Source organism: Lichenostomus cassidix, unplaced genomic scaffold (genome assembly GCF_008360975.1).
Source record: "Lichenostomus cassidix isolate B80296 unplaced genomic scaffold, HeHo_3.0 HiC_scaffold_40, whole genome shotgun sequence".
Classification (NCBI taxonomy): Eukaryota; Metazoa; Chordata; class Aves; order Passeriformes; family Meliphagidae; genus Lichenostomus; species Lichenostomus cassidix.
The window spans coordinates 1,974,992-1,997,450 of NW_028147459.1; the positions used below are offsets into that span (position 1 = coordinate 1,974,992).

Sequence of the window (22,459 nt, forward strand, 5' to 3'; positions counted from 1 at the left end):
ACCCCCCCCGGCCGCCTGGGATCCCCCCGGGGGTTTTTGGGGGGGTTTGAGGCGGCCGGGCCCCCCCGGGGAGCCCCCCAGGCACCCGCATGCGCCCGCCGGGCCCTGTATATAAGAGACTGTATATTTGATGCTTCATAAACGGACCGGCCGGCCCCGCCCGAGAGCCCTTTTTTTGGGGGGGCTAGAGGGGATGAGGGTTGAGTTATGGGGGCTGGGGGGATTGGGGGTTATGGGGTCTGGGGAGGTGCTTAGGGGGCTGCAGGGGATCTGGGGGCTATAGGGGATCTGGGGGCTTTGGGGGCTATAGGGGATCTGGGGGCTATAGGGAAATGAAGGCTATAGGGGATGAGGGTTGAGTTATGGGGGGCTGGGGAGATTGGGGGGTTATAGGGTCTGTGGAGGTTCTTGGGAGGCTGCAGGGCATCTGGGGGCAGTCGTGGCTATAGGGCTCTGGGGTCTATAGGGGCTGTAGGGGATCTGGGGGCTATGGGAGATCTAGGGGCTATAGGGGAAATGAAGGCTATAGGGGATGAGGGTTGAGTTGTGGGGACTGAGGGGGAGTGGGGTTATGGGGTCTGTGGAGGTTCTTGGGGGGGCTGCAGGGGATCTGGGGGCTATAGGGGATCTGGGGGCTATAGATTTGGGGGCTATGGGGACTATAGGGGCTGCAGGGGATCTGGGGGCTTTGGGGGCTATAGGGGATCTGGGGGCTATAGGGAAATGAAGGCTATAGGGGATGAGGGTTGAGTTTTGGGGGCAGGGGATTGGGGTTATGGGGTCTGTGGAGGTTCTTGGGCTGCAGGGCATCTGGGGTCTGTCGTGGCTATAGGGGCTATGGGGTCTATAGGGGCTATAGAGGATCTGGGGGCCATGGGGGCTATGGGGGCTATAGGGGTTATGGGGGTATAAAGATCCCTTTATACCCCCATATACGGGGGTCCTTAGGGGCTGCAGGGCTATAGGAGCTATAGGTGTCTAGCGTGTTTTTGGGGTCCATGGGGGTCCCATGGGTCTATAGGGGTCCTGAGTGTCCATAGGGGTCCACAGAAGCTGGGGGTCTATTGCAGCCATAGGGCTTGTGGGGGTCTCTAGGGTCCCTAGGGTCTGGGGGTTCACAGGGGTCCTGGGGTCCATAGGGGTGGGGGTGTATAGGCTCCATGTGGATCTATAGGTTCCATAGGGGTCCCGTGGGTCTGTAGGGTTCATACAGGCCTATAGGGTCCATAGGGGTCCCGAGGGTACAGAGGGCCTGGGTGCCTATAGGGTCTATAGGGTCTATAAGGTCCTCGGGTCCCAAGGGGGTCTGTAGGAGTTCAATGGGGATCCGTCTGGGTCTGTGGGGTCCATAGGGGTCTATAGGGTCCATAGGGGTCTATGGGGTCCATAGGGGTCTACTGGCTCTATTGGGGTCTATAGGGGTCCCGGGGTTTTCCAGGTGCCGTGGGCGGGGCCGAAGCGATGACGAAAGCACAGAAGGGCGTGACCTAAGGGGGCGGAGCTCCGTTCAGCCCCGCCTCCAGGGCAGCCATGCCCTCGCGTCCCCGCCGCCGGGCGCGCATGCGCGCTGCGTCCCTTTAAACGTGCACAACAAGTCCCGGCCGCTCCTCTGACCCAGCCGCGGAGGCGAGCGGTGACTCGAATCCCTCCGCCGCCAAGGGGGCGGAGCCTGGGGACTATTTCCCCGTGCCTCATCTCCACGCACGGCCTTCCGCCACCCAGGCCACGGCAGGAGGGCTCCAGTGGTGTTGTTCCCGCTCGCCGTGCCCGTCCCGGCCGCCGGTCGCGGCGCTGTGGCGGCGTTGGGCTCCGGTCCCTGTGCGGCGGCGGAAGGATACAGCGAGTCACAGCACCGCCCGGGGCGGTGTGCGCGGCTGCGCCTGCGCAGTGCTTGCGTGCGCGCGGGCGGGGGGCGGGCGGCAGGAGGAGGAGGATCCAAGATGGCGGCGGCGGCCCGGCCGGACGGACCGGGCAGGCCTGGGGTGTGAGGCGGGCGGAGCGCGGGGCAGCGGGGCCGCGAAAGGGCCGCGGAGGGGCCGGCGGGGCGGCGGAGCTCGTCGGGCGCTGTTCCATTCCCCCCTTTCCCCGCGGCTCGGGGAGGGGGGGGCGGCCCGCGGCCTGTGAGGGGGCGGCGCGGGGGCGGCGGGGCCTCCATGGCCCCCTGAGGGGGCAGCCCGGGAACCCCCCGCTCCCCTCGGTGCGAGGCATGGAGGAGGGCGAGCAGCAGCGCGCAGGGGGCGGCTGGGCCGAGTGGGGGCCCGGCCCGGGGGGATCCCCACCGTGGGTTCCCCCGCCGCCGCCCGACGGGGACGAGGAGGCCAAGCGGGGCCGCGGCGCGGAGTGGGGCGGAACGGAGCCTCCCGGCGATGCGGGACCCGCCAGACCGGCAGCCGCGGCCCCCAAAGCGGCTGGGGACGAGAAGGCCCCGCGGCCCCCACGGTCCGGGGGAGAGCCGCGGGGTAAGGGCGGCGGGGGGCCCGGCAAGGGGAGCGGCGGGAGGCCGGCGGGAGAGGAGCGCAGCCCCCGCAAAGCCCCCGAGGAGCGCGGGGCCCGCGGCGGGGATCGGCCCGGCTCCGAGGACAAGGCCCGGCGGCCCCTCGGGGGTCCCCGCGGCGGGGCGGGCACGGAGCAGCGCGGGGAGTGGGGATCGCCGTGGCTGCCGGCGGAACCGGAGCCTCCCGAGGACTTTCTGCCGCCGCCGGAGTGTCCGGTGTTCGAGCCGAGCTGGGCAGAGTTCAGCGATCCGCTGGGTTACATCGCCAAGATCCGCCCGATCGCCGAGAAAAGCGGCATCTGCAAGATCCGACCGCCCGCCGTGAGTCTGGGGGGACGCGAGGGGGTTGGGGACACCTCCTTGAATTTGGGGACACCGCTGGAATTAGGGAACCCCCCTCGAAATGGGGAACCCCCCCTCTAAAGGGGACCCCCATGGAATTAGGGAACCCCTAAACCGAGGGGGAAATCAGGGGTTGAGGGTCCTGCCCCGCCGGGGTTGGGATAAATATCCCACTGGAGGAGAAGTTGTCCCCTTTTTGGGATATTTTTTATTTCAGGGGGGTGATAATTGCCCACTATGGGATTGTCTTCCCATTTAGGAGCATATTTCTCCTCCTGGGGGAGGAATGTTGTTTTATTTCGGGGGGATAAATTACTTTTTTGTTGTCTTTTTTCTACAGGGGGTATAGGAAATATTCCTTGCCCATAGAAAAGTTAATTGCCCCCTCCCCCATCTTCCCCCCGGAGCGATTTCTCATTTAAGGGGATTAATTCCCCCCCGGGGGGGTAATTTTCCTCCCCTCCCCCATTTCCTCAGTGCTTCTCGAGGGGGATAAATACCCCTGGGGGGCAATAATGGACCCGGGGGGTTAAATATCCACCGGGGGGGTAAATCCCTGAGCTGGGGGGGTCATGGAGTTGGTGGTTTAAATGTCCCCCCCACCCCTATTTGGGGGTAGATTTGGGGTGAGGGGGGAATGTGGGGTAACCCCGGGGGGGTCCCGCCTGGGGGTGGATTTTGGGGTGAATTTTGGGGTGAATTTTGGGGATCCTTGTGGTGGTGGGGGGGTGGAATATCCAACCCCCCCCGCTCCCCCCTCCAGCACCCCCCATGCCCATTTGGGGGTCAGGGGTGACCCCAACAAACTCGGGGTGTCCCTGGGGGTCTCGCCGCCCCCCGGTGTGTTTTTGGGGTTTTTTTGGGGGGGTCCCTTCGCCCCCCCCGCGTTCTCACAACAACAACACTGCCACGGCCAATATGGCGCCAGCCAGCGCCGAGCCTTTGTCTGCGGCCGCGGGGGGGTCCGGCCGAGCCGGGGGGGCTCCGCTCCGCTCAGCGCCCCCAAAATTTGGGGACACCCGCGGGGACACCGGGGAATTCCGGGGGGGTAACTCCGGCCGACCCCCCCCATCCGCACCCCCCCAATTCGCGGTTTGTTCCCCGTTCGGGGTGGGGGTCGCGCGGTGTCCCCGCCCGGGGGGCTCTTTGTCGCCGCGTCCCCAGTTTGGTGGCGGTTTTGGCTGGGGGGGGGACAGGCCGAGCCGGTCCCCCCAGCTGGGCGAGGGAAGGATTTCCGGGAGGGAGGGTTGGGCCGTGCTGGCGTCACCTCCCCCGGTGTCACCCCGGAAAGGGACACGGCAGGGGCGACCACCCCCCAGGCTGGGGTTTGTCACCTCCTGTGTGTCCCCGTGGGATTTGGCTGGGGGGGCACGGCTGTTAACCCCCCAGATTTTGGAGTGTGAGGTTTTTTTTGGGGTGGCCATAGCTGCTGAACCCCTAAATTTGGGGTGTGAGTCTATTTTGGGGACAGAGCAGGGGCGACTACCCCCAAATTTGGGTTTTGTCACCTCCCGTGTGTCCCCATGGGATTTGGCTGGGTGGGATTGTGGGGACATGGCTGCTGAACCCCCAGATTTTGGGCTGTGAGGGTTTTTTTTGGGGTTGCCATGGCTCTTAGTTCCCCAAATTTGGGTTTTGTCACCTCCTGTTTGTCCCCAGTTGATTTGGCTGGGTGGGATTGGGGGGGCAAGGCTGCTGAGCCCCCAAATTTTGGGCTGTGAGGGTTTTTTGGGGTGGCCATGACTGCTGAACCCCCAAATTTGGGATGTGAGTTTTCCCTTTTCATACAGAATTGGGGGGCATGGCTGCTAAACCCCCAAATTTTGGGCTGTAAGGGTTTTTTTGGGGTGGCCATGACTCCTGACCCCCCAAATTTTGGGCTGTGAGGGGTTTTTTTGGGGTTGCCATGACTCCTGACCCCATAAATTTTGGGCTGTGAGGTTTTTTTGGGGTGGCCATGACTCCTGACCCCCCAAATTTTGGCTATGAGGGTTTTTTTTGGGGAGAGGCCATGACTGCTGAACCCCCAAATTTGGGATTTATCCCCTCTTTCCCTTGTCTGTGAGGTTTTTTTTGGGGTAGCTCTGCCTCCTGGCCCCCCAAATTTGTGCTCTGAGGTTTTTTTGGGGTGACCCCAACTGCTGACCCCCCAAATTTTGCCCCCCCAGGACTGGCAGCCCCCCTTTGCCGTCGAGGTTGACAATTTCAGGTTCACCCCGCGAATCCAGCGGCTCAACGAGCTGGAGGTGAGAGAGTTTGGGGTGATTTTGGGGTAATTTTGGGGTAATTTTGGGGTGGTTTTAGGGTGATTTTGGGGTAATTTTGGGGTGATTTTGGGGTTAATTTTGGAGTGATTTTGGGGGTGATTTTGGAGTAAATTTTGGGTCATTTTGGGGTGATTTTGGGGTCAATTTTGGGGTTGATTTTGTGGGTGATTTTGGAGTCAATTTTGGGTCAATTTGGGGTGATTTTGGGTTCAATTTTGGGGTTAATTTTGGAGTCAATTTGGGGCGATTTTGGGGTCAATTTTGGAGTGATTTTGGGGTAATTTGGGGGTGATTTTGGGGACAGTTTTGGGGTGATTTTGGGGTCCATTTTGGGTGATTTTGGGTTCAATTTGGGTGATTTTGGGGACAGTTTTGGGGTGATTTTGGGGTCGATTTTGGGGGTGCTTTTGGAGTCAGTTTTGGGGTCGATTTTGGGCTCAATTTTGGGGTCAATTTGGGTTGATTTTGGGGTTGGCCCCAATATTTGACCCCCAAATTCCTCCCTCTCCAGGCGCAGACCAGGGTGAAGCTGAACTACCTGGACCAGATCGCCAAGTTTTGGGAAATTCAAGGTTCTTCCCTCAAAATTCCCAACGTGGAGAGGAGAATTCTCGACCTCTACAGCCTCAGCAAGGTAAAAAAGGGGGGAAAAATTTGGGACCCCAAAAAATTAGCATTCCCATTCCCACTTGGAGGTCCTGCTGGATATTTTTGTTTAAAATATTTTGGTTTATACTGGTTTTGTTTACAATATTTTTATTTCTATTTTTATTTTCCTGTTTTTTGTTTTCATATTTTTAATTTTCTTGGGTTTTGTTCTGCTATATGTCGTGTTGTTTTATTTTTTTGTATTATTTTCGTTACTGTTTTTTTTTTTTTAGTTTTTTTGTTATTGTTTTTATATTTTATTTGTCAGAAAATTTCTTTTCTGTGAGTTAGATATTCATATTTAGATAACTTAATTGGTTTTTTTGAGGCTGTTTTTTATATAGGGCTGTGATGGGTTTTTTAAATAATATTTTACTGTTTTATAGATTGTTTTCCTATATAGGGGAATTATTGTTGGGGAGCTCCTATTTAGGGGATAATTGCCCCACATAGCAAAACTTTTATTTTTTTAGAGTGGTGATTTCTTAATCAGAGAGTACTTGTTAATCAGAGGTTTAATTATTAATTTTGTTCCATATGAATTATTAATATGGAGATTATGCTCCCATTTTGGGGATTTATGTCTTCATTTATGGGAATATATTCTTATTTTGGGGGCTTATATCCCCATTTATTGGGGAAATATTCTCATTTTTGGGGTTACATCCCCATTTATGGGGAATATTCCCATTTTTGGGGGTTATATCCTCATTTATGGGGAATATTCTCATTTTTGGGGGTTGTATACTCATTTATGGGAAAATATTCTTATTTTGGGGGCTTATATCCCCATTCATTGGGGAAATATTCCTATTTTTGGGGTTACATCCCCATTTACGGGGAATATTCCCATTTTTTGGGGGTTATATCCTCATTTTTGGGGAAATATTCTTATTTTGGGGGGTTATATCCCCATTTATTGGGGAAATATTCTGATTTTTGGGGTTACATCCCCATTTATGGGGAATATTCCCATTTTTTGGGGGTTATATCCTCATTTTTGGGGTAATTTTCCCATTTTTGGGGTTCTGCTCCCAGCAAGGTCCCTGGGGTGTCCCTGGTGGGACCTCAATGTCACCTCACAGGTGGTTCAGGTGGCCCAGGGTGGTCCAGGTGACCCCGAGGTGTTTCAGGTGACACAGGGTGGATTCAGGTGACCCTGGTAAGGTTCAGGTGACTCTGTCAAGGTCCAGGTGGCCCTGGTGACATTCCAGTGTCCCCAGTGTCCCCTCAGGTGGTGATGGAGGAGGGTGGCTACGAGGCCATCTGCAAGGACCGCCGGTGGGCTCGGGTGGCTTTGGGATGTTCAGGTGACCCTGGGTCAGTTCAGGTAGCCCTGTCAAGGTTCAGGTGACCCTGTCAATGTCCCCAATGTCCCCTCAGGTGGTGATGGAGGAGGGTGGCTACGAGGCCATCTGCAAGGACCGCTGGTGGGCTCGGGTGGGGTGCAGGTAGCCCAGGTGACCCAGAATGGATCCAGGTGACTCTGTCAATGTTCAGGTGGCTCTGTCAATGTCCCCAGTGTCCCCCCAGGTGGTGATGGAGGAGGGTGGCTACGAGGCCATCTGCAAGGACCACCGGTGGGCTCGGGTGGCTTTGGGATGTTCAGGTGACCCTGGGTCAGTTCAGGTAGCCCTGGCAAGGTTCAGGTGACCCTGTCAATGTCCCCAATGTCCCTGCAGGTGGTGCTGGAGGAAGGTGGCTACAAGGCTATCTACAAGGATTGCTGCTGGGCTCGGGTTGGGTTCAGGTAGCCCAGAATGGGTTCAGGTGACCCAGAAGGGATTCAGGTAGCCCAGGACATCTTCAGGTGGCTCTGTCAAGGTTCCAGTGTCCCCAATGTCCCCCCAGGTGGTGATGGAGGAGGGTGGCTACGAGGCCATCTGCAAGGACCGCCGGTGGGCTCGGGTTGGGTGCAGGTAGCCCAGGGTATTTCAGGTAGCCCAGGGTGAATTTGGGTAGCCCAGAATGGATCCAGGTGACTCTGTCAAGGTTAAGGTGATCCTGGGTCAGTTCAGGTGACCCTGTCAAGGTCCCCAATGTCCCCACAGGTGGTGATGGAGGAAGGTGGCTACGAGGCCATCTGCAAGGACCGCCGGTGGGCTCAGGTGGGGTTCAGGTAGCTCAGGGTGGTTCAGGTGGTCCAGGTGACCCCGAGGTATTTCAGGTGACCCAGAATGGATCCAGGTGACTCTGTCAAGGTTCAGGTGACCCTGTCAATGTCTCCAGTGTCCCTGCAGGTGGTGATGGAGGAAGGTGGCTACAAGGCCATCTGCAAGGACCGCCGGTGGGCTCGGGTTGGGTTCAGGTAGCCCAGAATGGGTTCAGGTGACCCAGAAGGGATTCAGGTAGCCCAGGACGTCTTCAGGTGGCTCTGTCAAGGTTCCAGTGTCCCCAATGTCCCCCCAGGTGGTGATGGAGGAGGGTGGCTACAAGGCCATCTGCAAGGACCGCCGGTGGGCTCAGGTTGCCCAGGGTGGTCCAGGTGATCCCAGGGTATTTCAGGTGACCCAGAATGGATCCAGGTGACTCTGTCAAGGTTCAGGTGACCCTGTCAATGTCCCCAATGTCCCCCCAGGTGGTGATGGAGGAAGGTGGCTACGAGGCCATCTGCAAGGACCGCCGGTGGGCCAGGGTTGCTCAGCGCCTCTCCTACCCGTCAGGGAAGAACATCGGCTCTCTGCTGCGCGCTCACTACGAGAGAATCATCTACCCCTACGAGATGTACCAGTCCGGGGCCAACCTGGTGGTAATTCGGGGGTTTTTTGGGGTTTTTCGGGGGGTTTGGGGACATCCAAGCCGTGCTGAGTGTCCCCAACTGTGCAGCAGTGTCACACGAGGCCGTTTGAGAGCGAGGAGAAGGACAGGGAGTACAAACCTCACAGCATCCCGCTGAGGCAGTCGGTGCAGCCCTCGAAATTCAACAGCTACGGGAGGAGAGCGAAGCGGCTGCAGCAGGAGGTGAGGATAGCACAAAAAATAGGGCAAAAATAGCATGAAAATATCCTGAAAAAATCCCAAAAAGTACCCTGAAAATACCTTGAAAATATCCCGAGAATATCCCAGAAATATCCCGAGAATATCCCAGAAATATCCCGAGAATATCCCAGAAAATATCCCAGAAAATATCCCGAGAATATCCCAGAAATATCCCGAGAATATCCCAGAAAATATCCCGAAAATATCCCAGAAAATATCCTGAACATATCCCCGGAATATCCCAAAAAATATCCTGAACATATCCCCAGAATATCCCAAAAAATATCCTGAACATATCCCCAGAATATCCCAAAAAATATCTGAACATATCCCCAGAATATCCCAAAAAATATTCCTAAAAAATCCCAAAAAATATCCCGAGAATATCCCAGAAATATCCCAAAAATAGTATAAAAATAGCCTAAAAATCACCCCAAAATACTCTGAAAATATCCTGAAAATACCCCAAAAATATCCTAAAAATCACTCCAAAATACCCCAAAAACACTACAAATCCCCCAAAAATCGTCCAAAAACTCCACAAAATCCCACAAAAATCCCCCAAAAATATTCCAAAAATCCCCCAAAAATATTCCAAAAATCCCCCCAAAAATATCCCAAAAAACCTCCAAAAATATGTTAAAAATATCCCAAAAATACCCAAAAAATATCCCAAAAAACCCCAAAAAATATGTTAAAAATATCCCAAGAATACCCCAAAAATATCCCAAAAATCACTCCAAAATACCCCAAAAACCTCACAAAATACCCCAAAAATCCCCCAAAATAACCAAAAAAACCCCACAAAATCCCCCAATCTAATCCCACAAAATCCCCAAAAACCCCACAACATACCCCCAAAAATAACCCAAAAATAACTCAAAAATCACCCAAAAATACCCAAAAAATACCCAAAATCACCAAAAAATTCCCCAAAATCCCACAAAAATTCCCCAAAACCCCAAAAAATATCCCAAAAATATTCCAAAATCCCCCAATCTGATCCCACAGCCCGAGCCAACCGAGGAGGACATCGAGAAGAACCCAGAATTGAAGAAATTGCAGATTTACGGCGCTGGACCCAAAATGTTGGGCTTGGGATTGGTGGCCAAGGATAAAACCCTGAGGAAAAAAGGTAATTTGGGATCCCCAAAATTTGGGGATTGGGTGGTTGGGATTCCGAAATATTTTTGGGAATTTCCTGATTTTTTGGGGGATTTCTTTGGGGATTTTTTGGGAATTATTTTTGGGATTTTTTGGGGATTTTTTGGGATTTTTGGTGACTTTTTTGTGGGTTTTTCTGCTTTTCTGGGGTTTTTTTTGTGATTTTTTTTTTTGGGTATTTTTTGTGATTTTTTTGGTGAATTTTTTCAGATTTTTAAAAATTTTTTATTATTTTTTTTCAGATTTTTCTTCAGCTTTTTTCAGATGTTTTTAATTTTTTGGTGATTTTAGGTGATTTTTTGGGTGAATTTTTTGGCGATTTTTTGGTGACTTTTATTTTTGGAGGATTCTTTGGACTTTTTTGGGATTTTTTTTTCGGATTTTTTTTGGTGTTTTTTTCAGATTTTTAATTTTTTTTTTCAGAATTTTATTTTTTGGTGATTTCTTGGTGAATTTTTTGGGGGATTTTTGGGGATTTTTTGGGGATTTGGGGGGATTTTTTGGGATTTTTGGGGGATTTTTTTGTGATTTTGTCGGATTTTTTTGGTGATTTTTTTTCAGATTTTTTTTTTTCTCCAGATTATTTTCTTATATTTTTGGGGATTTTTTGGTGATTTCTATGTGATTTTTTTTGGCGATTTCCTTTGTGATTTTGGTGTGATTTCTGTGTGATTTTGGGGGGATTTTTTGGGGCATTTTCTGGTGATTTTTTTTTGGTGATTTTTTTTTTTGGTGATTTTTTGTCCCCCCAGACAAAGAAATCCCCGAATGTCCCCCAACCGTGGTGGTGAAGGAAGAGCCAGCAGTGGAGCCCCGAGTGTCACCTGGGTCACCTGGACACCGCGATGGACACCGCGATGGACATCAGGAGCTCCGGCACAGCCCCGAGCCGTGCACCAAAATGACCATGAGGCTGAGGAGGAGCCACAGCAACAGCCAGTTTGTGAGTGTTTGAGGGAAATTTGGGGTGAAATGGGATTAAAACATGAAATTTAGTGGGTTTGGGGGTGAGTTTTGGGGAAAAAATACGAAAAAATGGGATTAAAAGCTGAAATTTAGTGGGTTTAGGGGTGAATTCTGGGGTAAAATGGGAAAATAGTGACCATGAGGCTGAGGAGGAGCCACAGCAACAGCCAGTTTGTGAGTGTTTGGGGTGAAATTTGGGAAAAAATGGGGTTAAAAGGTGGGATTTAGTGAGTTTTCCCTGCATCTGCAGGGTTTGAGGTCTTCGTTTTGGGGCAAAATGTGTCAAAAGGTGTCCCAAACACTAAAATTCCCTGAATTTTCCCTGCATCTGCTGGGTTTGGGGTCTCAGTTTGGGGGAAACTATGAAAAAATGGAATCAGAACCTGAAATTTACTGAGTTTGGGGTCTCATTCTGGGGTAAAATGGGGGAAAAATGGGGTTAAAAGGTGGAATTCAGTGAGTTTGGGGGTGAGTTTTGGGGGAAAATGGGAAAAAATGACCATGAGGTTGAGGAGGAGCCACAGCAACAGCCAGTTTGTGAGTGTTTGGGGTGAAATTTGGGAAAAAATGGGGTTAAAAGGTGGAATTTAGTGGGTTTGGGGGTGAGTTTTGGGGAAAAAATGGGATTAAAATATGAAATTTAGTGGGTTTGGGGGTGAGTTTTGGGGGAAAAAATGTGAAAAAAGGGGACCCAAAACCATAAAATATCCTAAATTTCCCATGTCCAGGTGGATTCCTATATCTGCCGGGTTTGGGGTCTCATTTTGGGGTAAAACTCTGCCAAAATTCAACCCCAAAATTCTACATCTGCAGGGTTTGGGGTCTCATTTTGGGGCAAATCTCTGCCAAAATTCAACCCCAAAACCCCAAAATCTCCCGAAATTTCCCAAATTTTCCTACATCTGCTGGGTTTGGGGTCTCATTTTGGGGCAAATCTGTACCAAAATTCAACCCCAAAACCCCAAAATGTCCCAAAATTTCCCTAATTTTCCAACCAGGTGGATTCCTCCATCTGCAGGGTTTGGCGTCTGATTTTGGTGCAAATCTCTGCCAAAATTCAACCCCAAAATTCCCCGAATTTTCCTACATCTGCTGGGTTTGGGGGTCTCATTTTGGGGTAAAACTCTGCCAAAATTCAACCCCAAAACCCCAAAATTCAACATCTGCAGGGTTTGGGGTCTGATTTTGAGGCAAAGCTCTGCCAAAATTCAACCCCAAAACCCCAAAATTCCCTGTTTGGGGTCTCATTTTGGGGCAAATCTGTCCCAAAATGTATCCAAAACCTCAAAATTTCCTGAATTTCCCTGCAGGTGGATTCCTACATCTGCAGGATTTGGGGTCTCATTTTGGGGCAAATCTGTACCAAAATTCAACCCCAAAATTCCCCAAATTTTCCCACATCTGCTGGGTTTGGGGTTTCATTTTGGGGCAAAACTCTTCCAAAACGTATCCAAAACCCCAAAATTTCCCAAATTTTCCCCCGCAGGTGGATTCCTACATCTGCAGGATCTGCTCTCGGGGCGATGAGGACGACAAGCTGCTGCTCTGCGATGGTTGTGATGATAATTATCACATTTTCTGTCTGCTGCCTCCTCTGCCCGAAATCCCCAAAGGCATCTGGCGATGTCCCAAATGTGTCATGGCGGTGAGCAGCTTGGGGACATTGCTGGGGACATTGCTGGGGACAGTCAGGGGTGTGGGTTTGACTGATTTGGGGGTTTTGGGGATCCCAAATTTCATCCAGATTGGTCTGGAGGACTGGGAATCCTCATTTTGGGGGTTTAGGGATCCCAGTTTGGGGGTTTAGGATTTGGGGATTTAGGGATCCCAATTGGGGGATTTAGGGATCCCAATTTGGGAGTTTAGAGACCCAAATTTGGGAGTTAAGGGACCCAGATTTTGGGGGTTAAGGGATCCCAAATTTGGGGATTTAGGGATCCCAATTTGGTGTTTAGGGATCTCAGTTTGGGAGCTTAGGGATCCCAATTTGGATCCTCATTTTGGGGTTTTAGGTATCCTCATTTTGGGGTTTAGGGACCCCAGTTTGGGGGTTTAGGATTTGGGGATTTAGGGATCCTAATTTGGGAGTTTAGGGACCCAGATTTTGGGGGTTAAGGGATCCCAAATTTGGGGATTTAGGGATCTCAATTTGGGAGCTTAGGGATCTCAGTTTGGATCCTCGTTTTGGGGTTTTAGGTATCCTCATTTTGGGGATTTAGGGATCCCAATTTGGGAGTTTAGGGATCTCAGTTTGAGGGTTTAGGGATCCTAATTTGGGGATTTAAGGATCCCAATTTGGGGGATTTAGGGTCCCATTTGTGGGGTTGGGAGCTGTTGTGGGGTGTGTAGGGTGTGGGTTTGACTGATTTTGGGGATCCCAAATCTCATCCAGTGCTGTCTGAAGGGCTGGGGATCCCTGTGTCCCTCTTGGTGTCCCCGTGACTCCCTGGTGTCCCTTTGGTGTCCCTGGTGTCCCCCTGACTCCCCACTGTCCCCATGTCCCCTCTCTGGTGTCCCCCTGACTCCCTGTCTGTGTCCCCTGACTCCCTGGTGTCTCTGTGTCCCCTCCTGGTGTCCCCATGTCCCCCTGACTCCCCTGTGTCCCCCTGAGTCCCTGGTGTCCCTCCTCCTGTTGTCCCCTGGTGTCCCTGTGTCCCTTCTCGGTGTCCCCCTGACTCCCCAGTGTCCCCATGTCCCCTCACAGTGAACTCTTGACTCTCCAGTGTCCCCTGACCCCCTGTGTCCCCTCCCAGTGTCCCTTGGCCTCCTCCCCGTGTCCCCTGACTCACCGGTGTCCCCAGTGTCCCCTCCCGGTGTCCCCTCACTCTCCCTGATGTCCCCAGTGTCCCATGTCCCCTGACTCCTCAGTGTCCCCTCCTGGTGTCCCCTTACTCTCCCTGGTGTCCCCAGTGTCCCTGTGTCCCCCTGACTCCCTGTCTGTGTCCCCTCCCAGTGTCCCCTGACTCTCCCCGGTGTCTCCTCCTGCTGTCCCCCTGTCCCCTGACTGTCCCCGGTGTCTGTGTGTCCCCTCCCGTTGTCCCCTTACTCTCCCTGGTGTTCCCATGTCCTCTGACTCCCCAGTGTCCCTGTGTCCCCTCCCGGTGTCCCCTGACTCTCCCTAGTGTCCCCTCCTGCTGTCCTCATGTCCCCTGACTCTCCGGTGTCCCCTCCTGCTGTCTCCAGTGTCCCCTGACTCCCTGTCTGTGTCTCCCTGACTGTCCCCGCTGTCCCCATGTCCCCTGACTGTCCCCACTGTCCCCAGGAGTGCAAGAGGCCCCCCGAGGCGTTTGGTTTCGAGCAGGCGACGCGCGAATACACCCTGCAGAGCTTCGGGGAGATGGCTGACGCCTTCAAGGCTGATTACTTCAATATGCCCGTCCATGTGAGCCCCAAAAACACCCCAAAAAACCCCTAAAAATATCCCAAAAAATATCCCAAAAAAACACCCCAAAAATATACCAAAAACCATCCCAAAACCACCCCAAAAATACCCCAAAATACCACCCCAAAAAAACCACCCCAAAATACCACCCCAAAAGTACCCCAAAAACAACCCCAAAAATATCCCAAAAACCACCCCAAAACCACCCCAAAAATACCCCAAAAACCACCCCAAAAATATCCCAAAAACCACCTCATAAATATCCCAAAAACACCTCAAAAACCACCCCAGGAAACCCCAAAAACACCCCAAAAAAACCATCCCAAAAGTGCCCTGAGATCCCCCAGACACAGCCTGTTCATGTGAGCCCCAAAAAACCCCAAAAAACACCCTAACTCCCCCCCAAACCACCCCAAATTGCACCAAATCCCCTCCAAACCACCCCAAATCCCCCCTAGTCCTCCCCAAACCACCCCAAATTGCCCTGAAACCACCCCAAAATTGCCCCAAGTCCCCTCCACACCTCCCTAAATGATCCAGAAACCGTCCCAAATCCCTTCCAAACCACCCCAAATCTCCCCCAAACTGCCCCAAATCACCTCCTACTACCTCAAATTCCCCCCAAATCCCCCCAAACCTCCTGAAATCACCCAATACAATCACACCCAAAATGACCCCAAATCTCCCTAAGTACCCCAAATTGCCCCCAAACCTCCCCAAAATCCCCAGTCGTCTCCAAACCTCCCAAATCGCACCCAAACCGCCCCCAAACCTCCCCAAATCCCCCAAAATTACCCCAAGTCCCCAAATTGCTGACTACCCCAAATCCCCCTCAAACTTCCTGAAATCCCCTGAAATTGCCCCCAAATCCCCAAAATTGCCCCGAAACTGCCCCAAATCCCTCTCAAACCTCCTGAAATCGCCCGAAATTGCCCCAAATCTCCCAAACTCCCCCAATTACCCCAAATCTCCCTCAAACCTCCTGAATTGCCCCAAATCCCCCAAACTCCCCCAAATCCCCCAAAATTGCCCCAAAAACTGCCCAAATCCCCCTCAAACCTCCTGAAATCGCCCCGAAATTGCCCCAAACCTCCCCAAATCCCCCCCAAAATGCCCCCAAACCCCCCAGCCGCCCCGCTGAAGCCCCCTGCCCGCAGATGGTGCCCACGGAGCTGGTGGAGAAGGAGTTCTGGCGGCTGGTGAACAGCATCGAGGAGGATGTCACCGTGGAGTACGGAGCTGACATCCACTCCAAGGAGTTCGGCTCGGGATTCCCCGTGCGCGACGGGAAACGGCGCCTATCCCCCGAGGAGGAGGTGGGACAGGGGTGGTGGCACTGTCCTGGGGGGCTGGCATCATCTTGGGGGGCTGGCATCATCCTGGGGGTGTTGTCACCTCCCTGGGGTGTTGGCATCATCCTGGGGGTGTTGTCACCTCCCTGGGGGTGTTGTCACCTCCCTGGGGTGCTGGCATCGTCCTGGGGGTGCTGGCATCGTCCTGGGGGGTATTGTCACCTTCCTGGGGTTGTTAACATCACTGGGGCACTGCCACCACCCCAAACGGTGGCTGTCCCCCGAGGAGGAGGTGGGAAAGGGGTGCTGGCACTGTCCTGGGGTGCTGGCACTGTCCTGGGGGGTGTTGGCATCATCCTGGGGGGCATTGTCACCTCCCTGGGGTGCTGGCATCATCCTGGGGGTGTTGGCATCATCCTGGGGTTGTTGTCACCTCCCTGGGGTGCTGGCATCGTCCTGGGGGGTATTGTCACCTCCCTGGGGTGCTGCCATCGTCCTGGGGGTGCTGGCATCGTCTTGGGGAGTGTTGTCACCTTCCTGGGGTTGTTACCATCACTGGGGCACTGTCACCACCCTAAACGGTGGCTGTCACCCGAGGAGGAGGTGGGAAAGGGGTGCTGGCATCTTCCTTTGGTGCTGGCATCATCCTGGGGGTGTTGTCACCTCCCTGGGGTGCTGGCACTGTCCTGGGGGGTGCTGGCGTCGTCCTGGGGGCGTTGTCACCATCACTGCCACCATCCCAGGGGCACTGTCACCTTCCCAGGGGCACTGACACCACCCAGAATGGTGCCTGTCACCCGAGGAGGAGGTGGGACAGGGGTGTTGTCACCTTCCCGGGGTGCTGGCGTCATCCTGGGGGGCATTGTCACCTCCCTGGGGGCATTGTCACCTCCCATGGGGCATTGCCAGCACCCAGAATGGTGCCTGTCTCCTGAAGAGGAGATGGGACAGGGACAGTGACACTGTCCTGGGGGTCTGCTGTTGTCCTGGGTGGCATTGTCACCTCCCTGGGGCATTGTCACCACACAGAACAGTGACTGTCATCCGAGGAGGAGGTGGGACAGGGGTGGTGGCACCTCTCTGGCGTGCTGGCATTGTCCTGGGTGGCATTGTTGCCTTCCTGGGGGGTGTTGTCACCTCCCTAGGGTGCTGGCACCATTCTGGGGGCATTGGCACCTCCTCAGGGGTACTGCCATCACCCAGAATGGTGTGTCCCTGTCCCCATGTCCCCACAGGGTGGTGACACCATGCCCTGTCCTTCTGGTGACCCTGTCCCCTTTGCAGTGACCCTGTCCCTGCAGGACTGGGGGTGACATTGTCCGTGTCCCCATGCGTTGGTGGTGATACTGTCCCTGTCCCTATAGGGTGGTGATGCCATGCCTGTGTCCTCATGGGGTGGTGACACCGTGCCCTGTCCCCTCTGTGGTGTCCCTGTCTGTGTCCCCATGGGGTGATGCCCCTCTCCTCTGTGCAGTGACACTGTCCATGTCCCCACGGGGTGTGACATCCTGCCCTGTCCCCTGTATGGTGCCCTTGTCACCATGGGGTGGTGACACCATGCCTTGTCCCTCTGGTGACCCTGTCTCTGTCCCCATGGGGAGGTGACCCTCCTCTCTGTGGTGACCCTGTGGTGATCCGTGTCCCCATGGGTTGGTGGTGACCCTATCCATGTCCCCATGGGTTGGTGGTGACCCTGTTCATGTCCCCATGGGATGGTGACACCATGCCCCATCCCCACAGGGAGGTGACACCATGCCCTCTCCCCATGGGGAGGTAACACCGTGCCCCTGTCCCCTCTGGTCACCCTGTCCCCACGGGTTGGTGGTGACACCATACCCTGTGTCCTGTATGGTGTCCCTGTCTCCATGGGGTGGTGGTGACATTGTTCTTGTCCCCACGGGGAGGGGACACCATGCCCTGTCCCCACAGCGTGGTGCCCCTGTCTCCATGGGTTGGTGGTGATATTGTCCCTGTCCCCATGGATTGGTGGTGATACAATGCCCTGTCCCTTCTGGTCCCCCTGTCCCCACGGGGTGGTAGCACCATGCTCCTGTCCCCTGTGGTGGCCCTGTCCCCACAGGGAGGTGACACCACCCTGTCCCCTCTGATGTCCCTGTCTCCAGGAGTGCATGGGCAGCAGGTGGAACCTGAACATGATTGCCCTGTCCCCATGGGTTGGTGGTGACCCTGTCCCTGTCCTCATGGGTCGGTGACACTGTCCCTTGTCCCCATGGGTTGGTGGTGACCCTGTCCCCGTCCCCACGATGAGGTGACCCTGTCCTTGTCCCCATGTCCCCGAGCAGGAGTATGCGGGCAGCGTGTGGAACCTGAACTTGATTGCCCTGTCCCCATGAGTTGGTGGTGACCCTGTCCCTGTCCCCACAATGAGGTGACCCTGACCCTGTCCATGTCCCCATGGGTCGGTGACGCTGTCCCTGTCCCCACAATGAGGTGACACTGTCCCTGTCCCCAGGAGTACACGGGCAGCAGGTGGAACCTGAACGTGATTGCCCTGGCCCCATGGGTTGGTGGTGACCCTGTCCCTGTCCCCATGGGTCAGTGACCCTGTGGTCCCCATGTCCCCGAGCAGGAGTACGCGGGCAGCGGGTGGAACCTGAACTTGATTGCCCTGTCCCCACGGGTTGGTGACCCTGTCCATGTCCCCACGATGAGGTGACCCTGTCCTTGTCCCCATGTCCTCGAGCAGGAGTACGCGGGCAGCGGGTGGAACCTGAACGTGATGCCGGTGCTGCAGCAGTCGGTGCTGTGCCACATCAACGCCGACATCTCGGGCATGAAGGTGCCCTGGCTCTACGTGGGCATGGTGTTCTCAGCCTTCTGCTGGCACATCGAGGACCACTGGAGCTACTCCATCAACTACCTCCACTGGTACGGGGTGCCCTGGGGACCTTTGGGTGGCCTGGGGGACGTTTGGGTGGCCACAGAGAAGTTTTGGGGTCATTTGGGTGGCCACAGATGTTTTGCAGACGTTTGGGTGCCCTGGGGACCTTTGGGTGGCCAGGGAGGTCTTTGGGTGGCTTGGGGGGCATTTGGGTGCCCAGGGAGGCCTTTGGGGGACCTGGGGGGACATTTGTGTGGCCACAGAGATGTTTTGGGTTCATTTGGGTGGCCAGGGAGGTGTTTGGGTGGTCAGGGAGATGTTTGATGGGTATTTAGGTGCCCAGAGAGATATTTCAGTGGTGTTTGGGTGGCCAGGGAGGTGTTTGGGTAGCTAGAGAGATGTTCTGGGGGCATTTGGGTGGCCAGAGAAGTGATTTGAGGGATGTTTGGGTGGCCAGAGAGATGTTTTGGGGACATTTGGGTGGCCAGAGAGGTGTTTGGGGTGTGTTTGAGTGGCCACAGAGAGGTTTTTGGGGTATTTGGGTGGTCAGGGAGGTGTTTGGGTGGCCAGGGAGGTGTTTGGGTGGATGAAGAGATTTTGGGGTGAGATGAGGTTTTTGGGGTAATCCAGAATGGGATCAGGAGGTTTTTGGGGTCCCCAGGGGCGAGCCCAAGACATGGTTCAGGGTGAGATGAGGAGGTTTTGGGGTGGGATAGGACGTTTTGGGGTAGAATCAGGAGGTTTTTGGGGTGCCCAGGGCTGAGCCCAAGACATGGTACAGGACAGGATAGGATGAGGAGGTTTTTGGGGTGGAATCAGGAGATTTTTGGGGTGAGATGAGGAGGTTTTAGAGGTGGCCCAGGACAGGATAAGGAGGTTTTTGGGGTAGGATGAGGATGTTTCTGGGGTAATCCAGGATGGGATAAGGAGGTTTTGGGGGTGAGATGAGGAGGTTTTAGGGTGGCACAGGATGGGATGAGGAAGTTTTTTGGGGTGGAATCAGGAGGTTTTTGGGGTGATCCACGGTGGGATCAGGAGGATTTTGGGGTGAGATGAGGAGGTTTTTGGGGTTGTCCAGGACAGGATAAGGAGGTTTTTGGGGTGGGATTAGGAGGTTTTGGGGTGAGATCAGGAGGTTTTTGGGAGGAAGTTTTGGAGTGGTCCAGAATGGGATCAGGAGGTTTTTGGGGTGAGATGAAGAGGTTTTGGGGTGCCTTTTCCCCCAGGAGCGAGCCCAAGACGTGGTATGGCATGGGATAGGATGAGCAAGTTTTTGGGGTGGAATCAAGAGGTTTTTGGGGTGAGATCAGGAGGTTTTTGAGGTGGCACAGGACAGGATCAGGAGGTTTTTGGGATGGGATCAGGTTTTTGGGGTGGAATCAGGAGGTTTTTGGGGTGGGATGAAGAGGTTTATCAAGAGGTTTTTGGGGTGGAATCAGGAGGTTTTTGGGGTGGAATCAGGAGGCTTTTGGTAGGAGGTTCTGGAGTGGTCCAGGATGGAATCAGGAGGTTTTTCGGGTGAGGTCAGGAGTTTTTTGGAATGGAATCATGAGGTTTTTGGGGTGAAATGAAGAGGTTTTGGGGTCCCTTTTCCCCCAGGGGCGAGCCCAAGACGTGGTACAAGTTGAGGAGGTTTTGGGGTGGAATCATGAGGTTTTTGGGGTGAAATGAAGATGTTTTGGGGTGCATTTCCCCCAGGGGCGAGCCCAAGACGTGGTACGAGTTGAGGATGTTTTTGGGGTAGATTTTTGGGGTGGAATCAGGAGGTTTTGGGGTGCCTTTTCCCCCAGGGGTGAGCCCAATACATGGTACAAGATGAGGAGGTTTTGGGGTGGAATCATGACGTTTTTGGGGTGGAATCATGAGGTTTTTGGGGTGAAATGAAGATGTTTTGGGGTGCATTTCCCCCAGGGGCGAGCCCAAGACGTGGTACGGTGTCCCGTCGTTCGCCGCCGAGCACCTGGAGGAGGTGATGAAGAAGTTAACCCCAGAGCTGTTCGAGAGCCAGCCCGACCTGCTGCACCAGCTCGTCACCCTCATGAACCCCAACACCCTGATGGCCCACGGCGTCCCCGTGAGTTTGGGGTGTCCCCTGACCCCCCCATGGCTCTGTCACACCCTGCTGACCGCCGGGATGTCCCCGCAGGTGGTCAGGACCAACCAGTGTGCTGGGGAGTTTGTCATCACCTTTCCTCGCGCTTACCACAGCGGGTTTAACCAGGGCTACAACTTTGCTGAGGCTGTTAACTTCTGTACTGCTGACTGGGTGAGTGGTGAGGGCAGAAAATGTGCCTGGGGGGCTCAGAAACATACCTGGGAGGCTGAAAAATGGACCGGGGGGGGCTCAAAAACATACCTGGGGGCTCAAAAATGGAGCTGGGGCTCAAAAACATATGTGAGAGAGCTGAAAAACAGACCTGGGGGGCTCAAAAATGGAGCTGGAGGGTTCAAAAATGGAGCTGGGGGGCTCAAAAATGGAGCTGGGGCGCTCAAAAATGTACCTTGGGGGCTGAGAAATGGACCTGGGGGGCAAGGAAATGGAGCTGGGGGCACAAAAACATACCTGGGGGGGCACAAAAATGGACCTGAGGGCTCAAAAATGGACTTGGGGGGCACAAAAATGGAGTTAGGGGGCTCAAAAATGGATCTGGGTGGCACAGGAAATATAAAAAAAAAAATTTTAGGGAATGGAAAAAAAACCTCAGGGGAAACAGTGAAATCTGCAGCTGGAGACGCTAAAAGAAGAACAGGAGAAGCCAAAATTTATGGTTCCTTGGGTTTGAGGTTTCCAGCTGGGTTCAAGGCTGGGTTTATGGGGTTTGTGGGATTCAGGGCTGTGTTTAGGGGTTCCAGGGTTACCCCCCAATTTCAGGGATCCCCTAATCCCTTGTCCAGCTCTCCGCCGGCCGCCAGTGCATCGAGCACTACCCAGATATGGGTCACAGTTCAGCCCCACAGTTCAGAGCTGGGTTTATGGGGTTTCTGGGGTTCAGGACTGGGTTTATGGGATGTCCCTGATTTCGGGGACCCCCTAACCCCCTGTCCAGCTCCCTGCCAGCTGCCAATGCATCGAGCACTACCCACTTCAGTGGTTCCCCATCTTTGGGGTTTCAACACTGGGGTTTCCAGCTGGGTTCAGGACTGTGTTTATGTGGTTTATGGGGCTCAGGGCTGAGTTTAGGGGCTTCAAGGCTGGGTTTATGGGGTTCAGGGCTGAGTTTATGGGGTGTCCCTGATTTCGGGGACCCCCTAACCGGCCCTGTCCAGCTCCCTGCTGGCCACCAATGCATCGAGCACTACCCAGATATGGGGTCACAGTTCAGCCCCACAGTTCAGGGCTGGGTTTATGGGGTTCAAGGCTGTGTTTAGGGGTTCCAGGGTGACCCCCCGATTTTGAGGACCCCCTAACCCCCTGTCCAGCTCCCTGCCGGCCGCCAATGCATCGAGCACTACCGCCGCCTGCGCCGCTACTGCGTGTTCTCGCACGAGGAGCTGATCTGCAAGATGGCCGCGAGCCCCGAGAAGCTGGACCTGAACCTGGCGGCCGCCGTGCACAAGGAGATGTTTGTCCTCGTCCAGGAGGAGAGGAAACTGAGGAAAGCTCTGCTGGAGAAGGTGGGGTGACCCCGAAATTGGGGGGTGGGAGATGGGTGGGGTTGGGGTGGTTTTTTGGGGGGTTTTGGGGTGGGTTGGGGTGTTGGGGGAAGCCTAAAATCCTCATTTTTCCACCCTCCCAGGGTATCACTGAGGGTTTTGGGTACCCAAAAATCCCCACGGGGGTTTCTAATGCCCATTTTTTCACCCCTTCAGGGCATCACAGAAGGGTTGGGGTTACAAAAGGCACCCCAAAATCCCCATGGGAGTTTCTAACTCCCATTTTTCCACCCCTTTGGGGTATTACAGAGGGGTTAGGGTTACTGGGATGACCCCAAAATCCCCATGGGGGTTTCCAATTCCCGTTTTTCCTCTCTCCAGGGCATCACCAAGGGGTTTGGGTACCCAAAATCCCCACAGGGGTTTCTAATCCCCATTTTTTCACCCCCTCAAAGCATCACCAAGGGGTTTGGGTTACCAAAGGCACCC

The 22,459-nt window shown here is 54.3% G+C and overlaps 1 protein-coding gene across 1 annotated transcript in view; it reads left to right on the top strand.

The window, feature by feature from the left end:
* Positions 1 to 1,945: 1,945 nt before the first annotated feature.
* The window catches only part of LOC146422512 (lysine-specific demethylase 5C-like), a 36,633-nt gene continuing 16,119 nt past the window's right edge, over positions 1,946 to 22,459 (top strand). Inside the window, exons 1-15 of the mRNA XM_085046292.1 lie at positions 1,946 to 2,815; positions 5,005 to 5,082; positions 5,615 to 5,737; positions 6,986 to 7,001; positions 8,346 to 8,500; positions 8,578 to 8,712; positions 9,742 to 9,865; positions 10,647 to 10,837; positions 12,347 to 12,505; positions 14,123 to 14,242; positions 15,400 to 15,558; positions 18,242 to 18,423; positions 20,288 to 20,450; positions 20,523 to 20,642; positions 21,797 to 21,991. Coding sequence (XP_084902418.1) covers positions 2,207 to 2,815; positions 5,005 to 5,082; positions 5,615 to 5,737; positions 6,986 to 7,001; positions 8,346 to 8,500; positions 8,578 to 8,712; positions 9,742 to 9,865; positions 10,647 to 10,837; positions 12,347 to 12,505; positions 14,123 to 14,242; positions 15,400 to 15,558; positions 18,242 to 18,423; positions 20,288 to 20,450; positions 20,523 to 20,642; positions 21,797 to 21,991 — 2,529 coding nt within the window. The 5' untranslated portion in view covers positions 1,946 to 2,206. The remainder of the gene's footprint in view (positions 2,816 to 5,004; positions 5,083 to 5,614; positions 5,738 to 6,985; positions 7,002 to 8,345; positions 8,501 to 8,577; positions 8,713 to 9,741; positions 9,866 to 10,646; positions 10,838 to 12,346; positions 12,506 to 14,122; positions 14,243 to 15,399; positions 15,559 to 18,241; positions 18,424 to 20,287; positions 20,451 to 20,522; positions 20,643 to 21,796; positions 21,992 to 22,459) is intronic.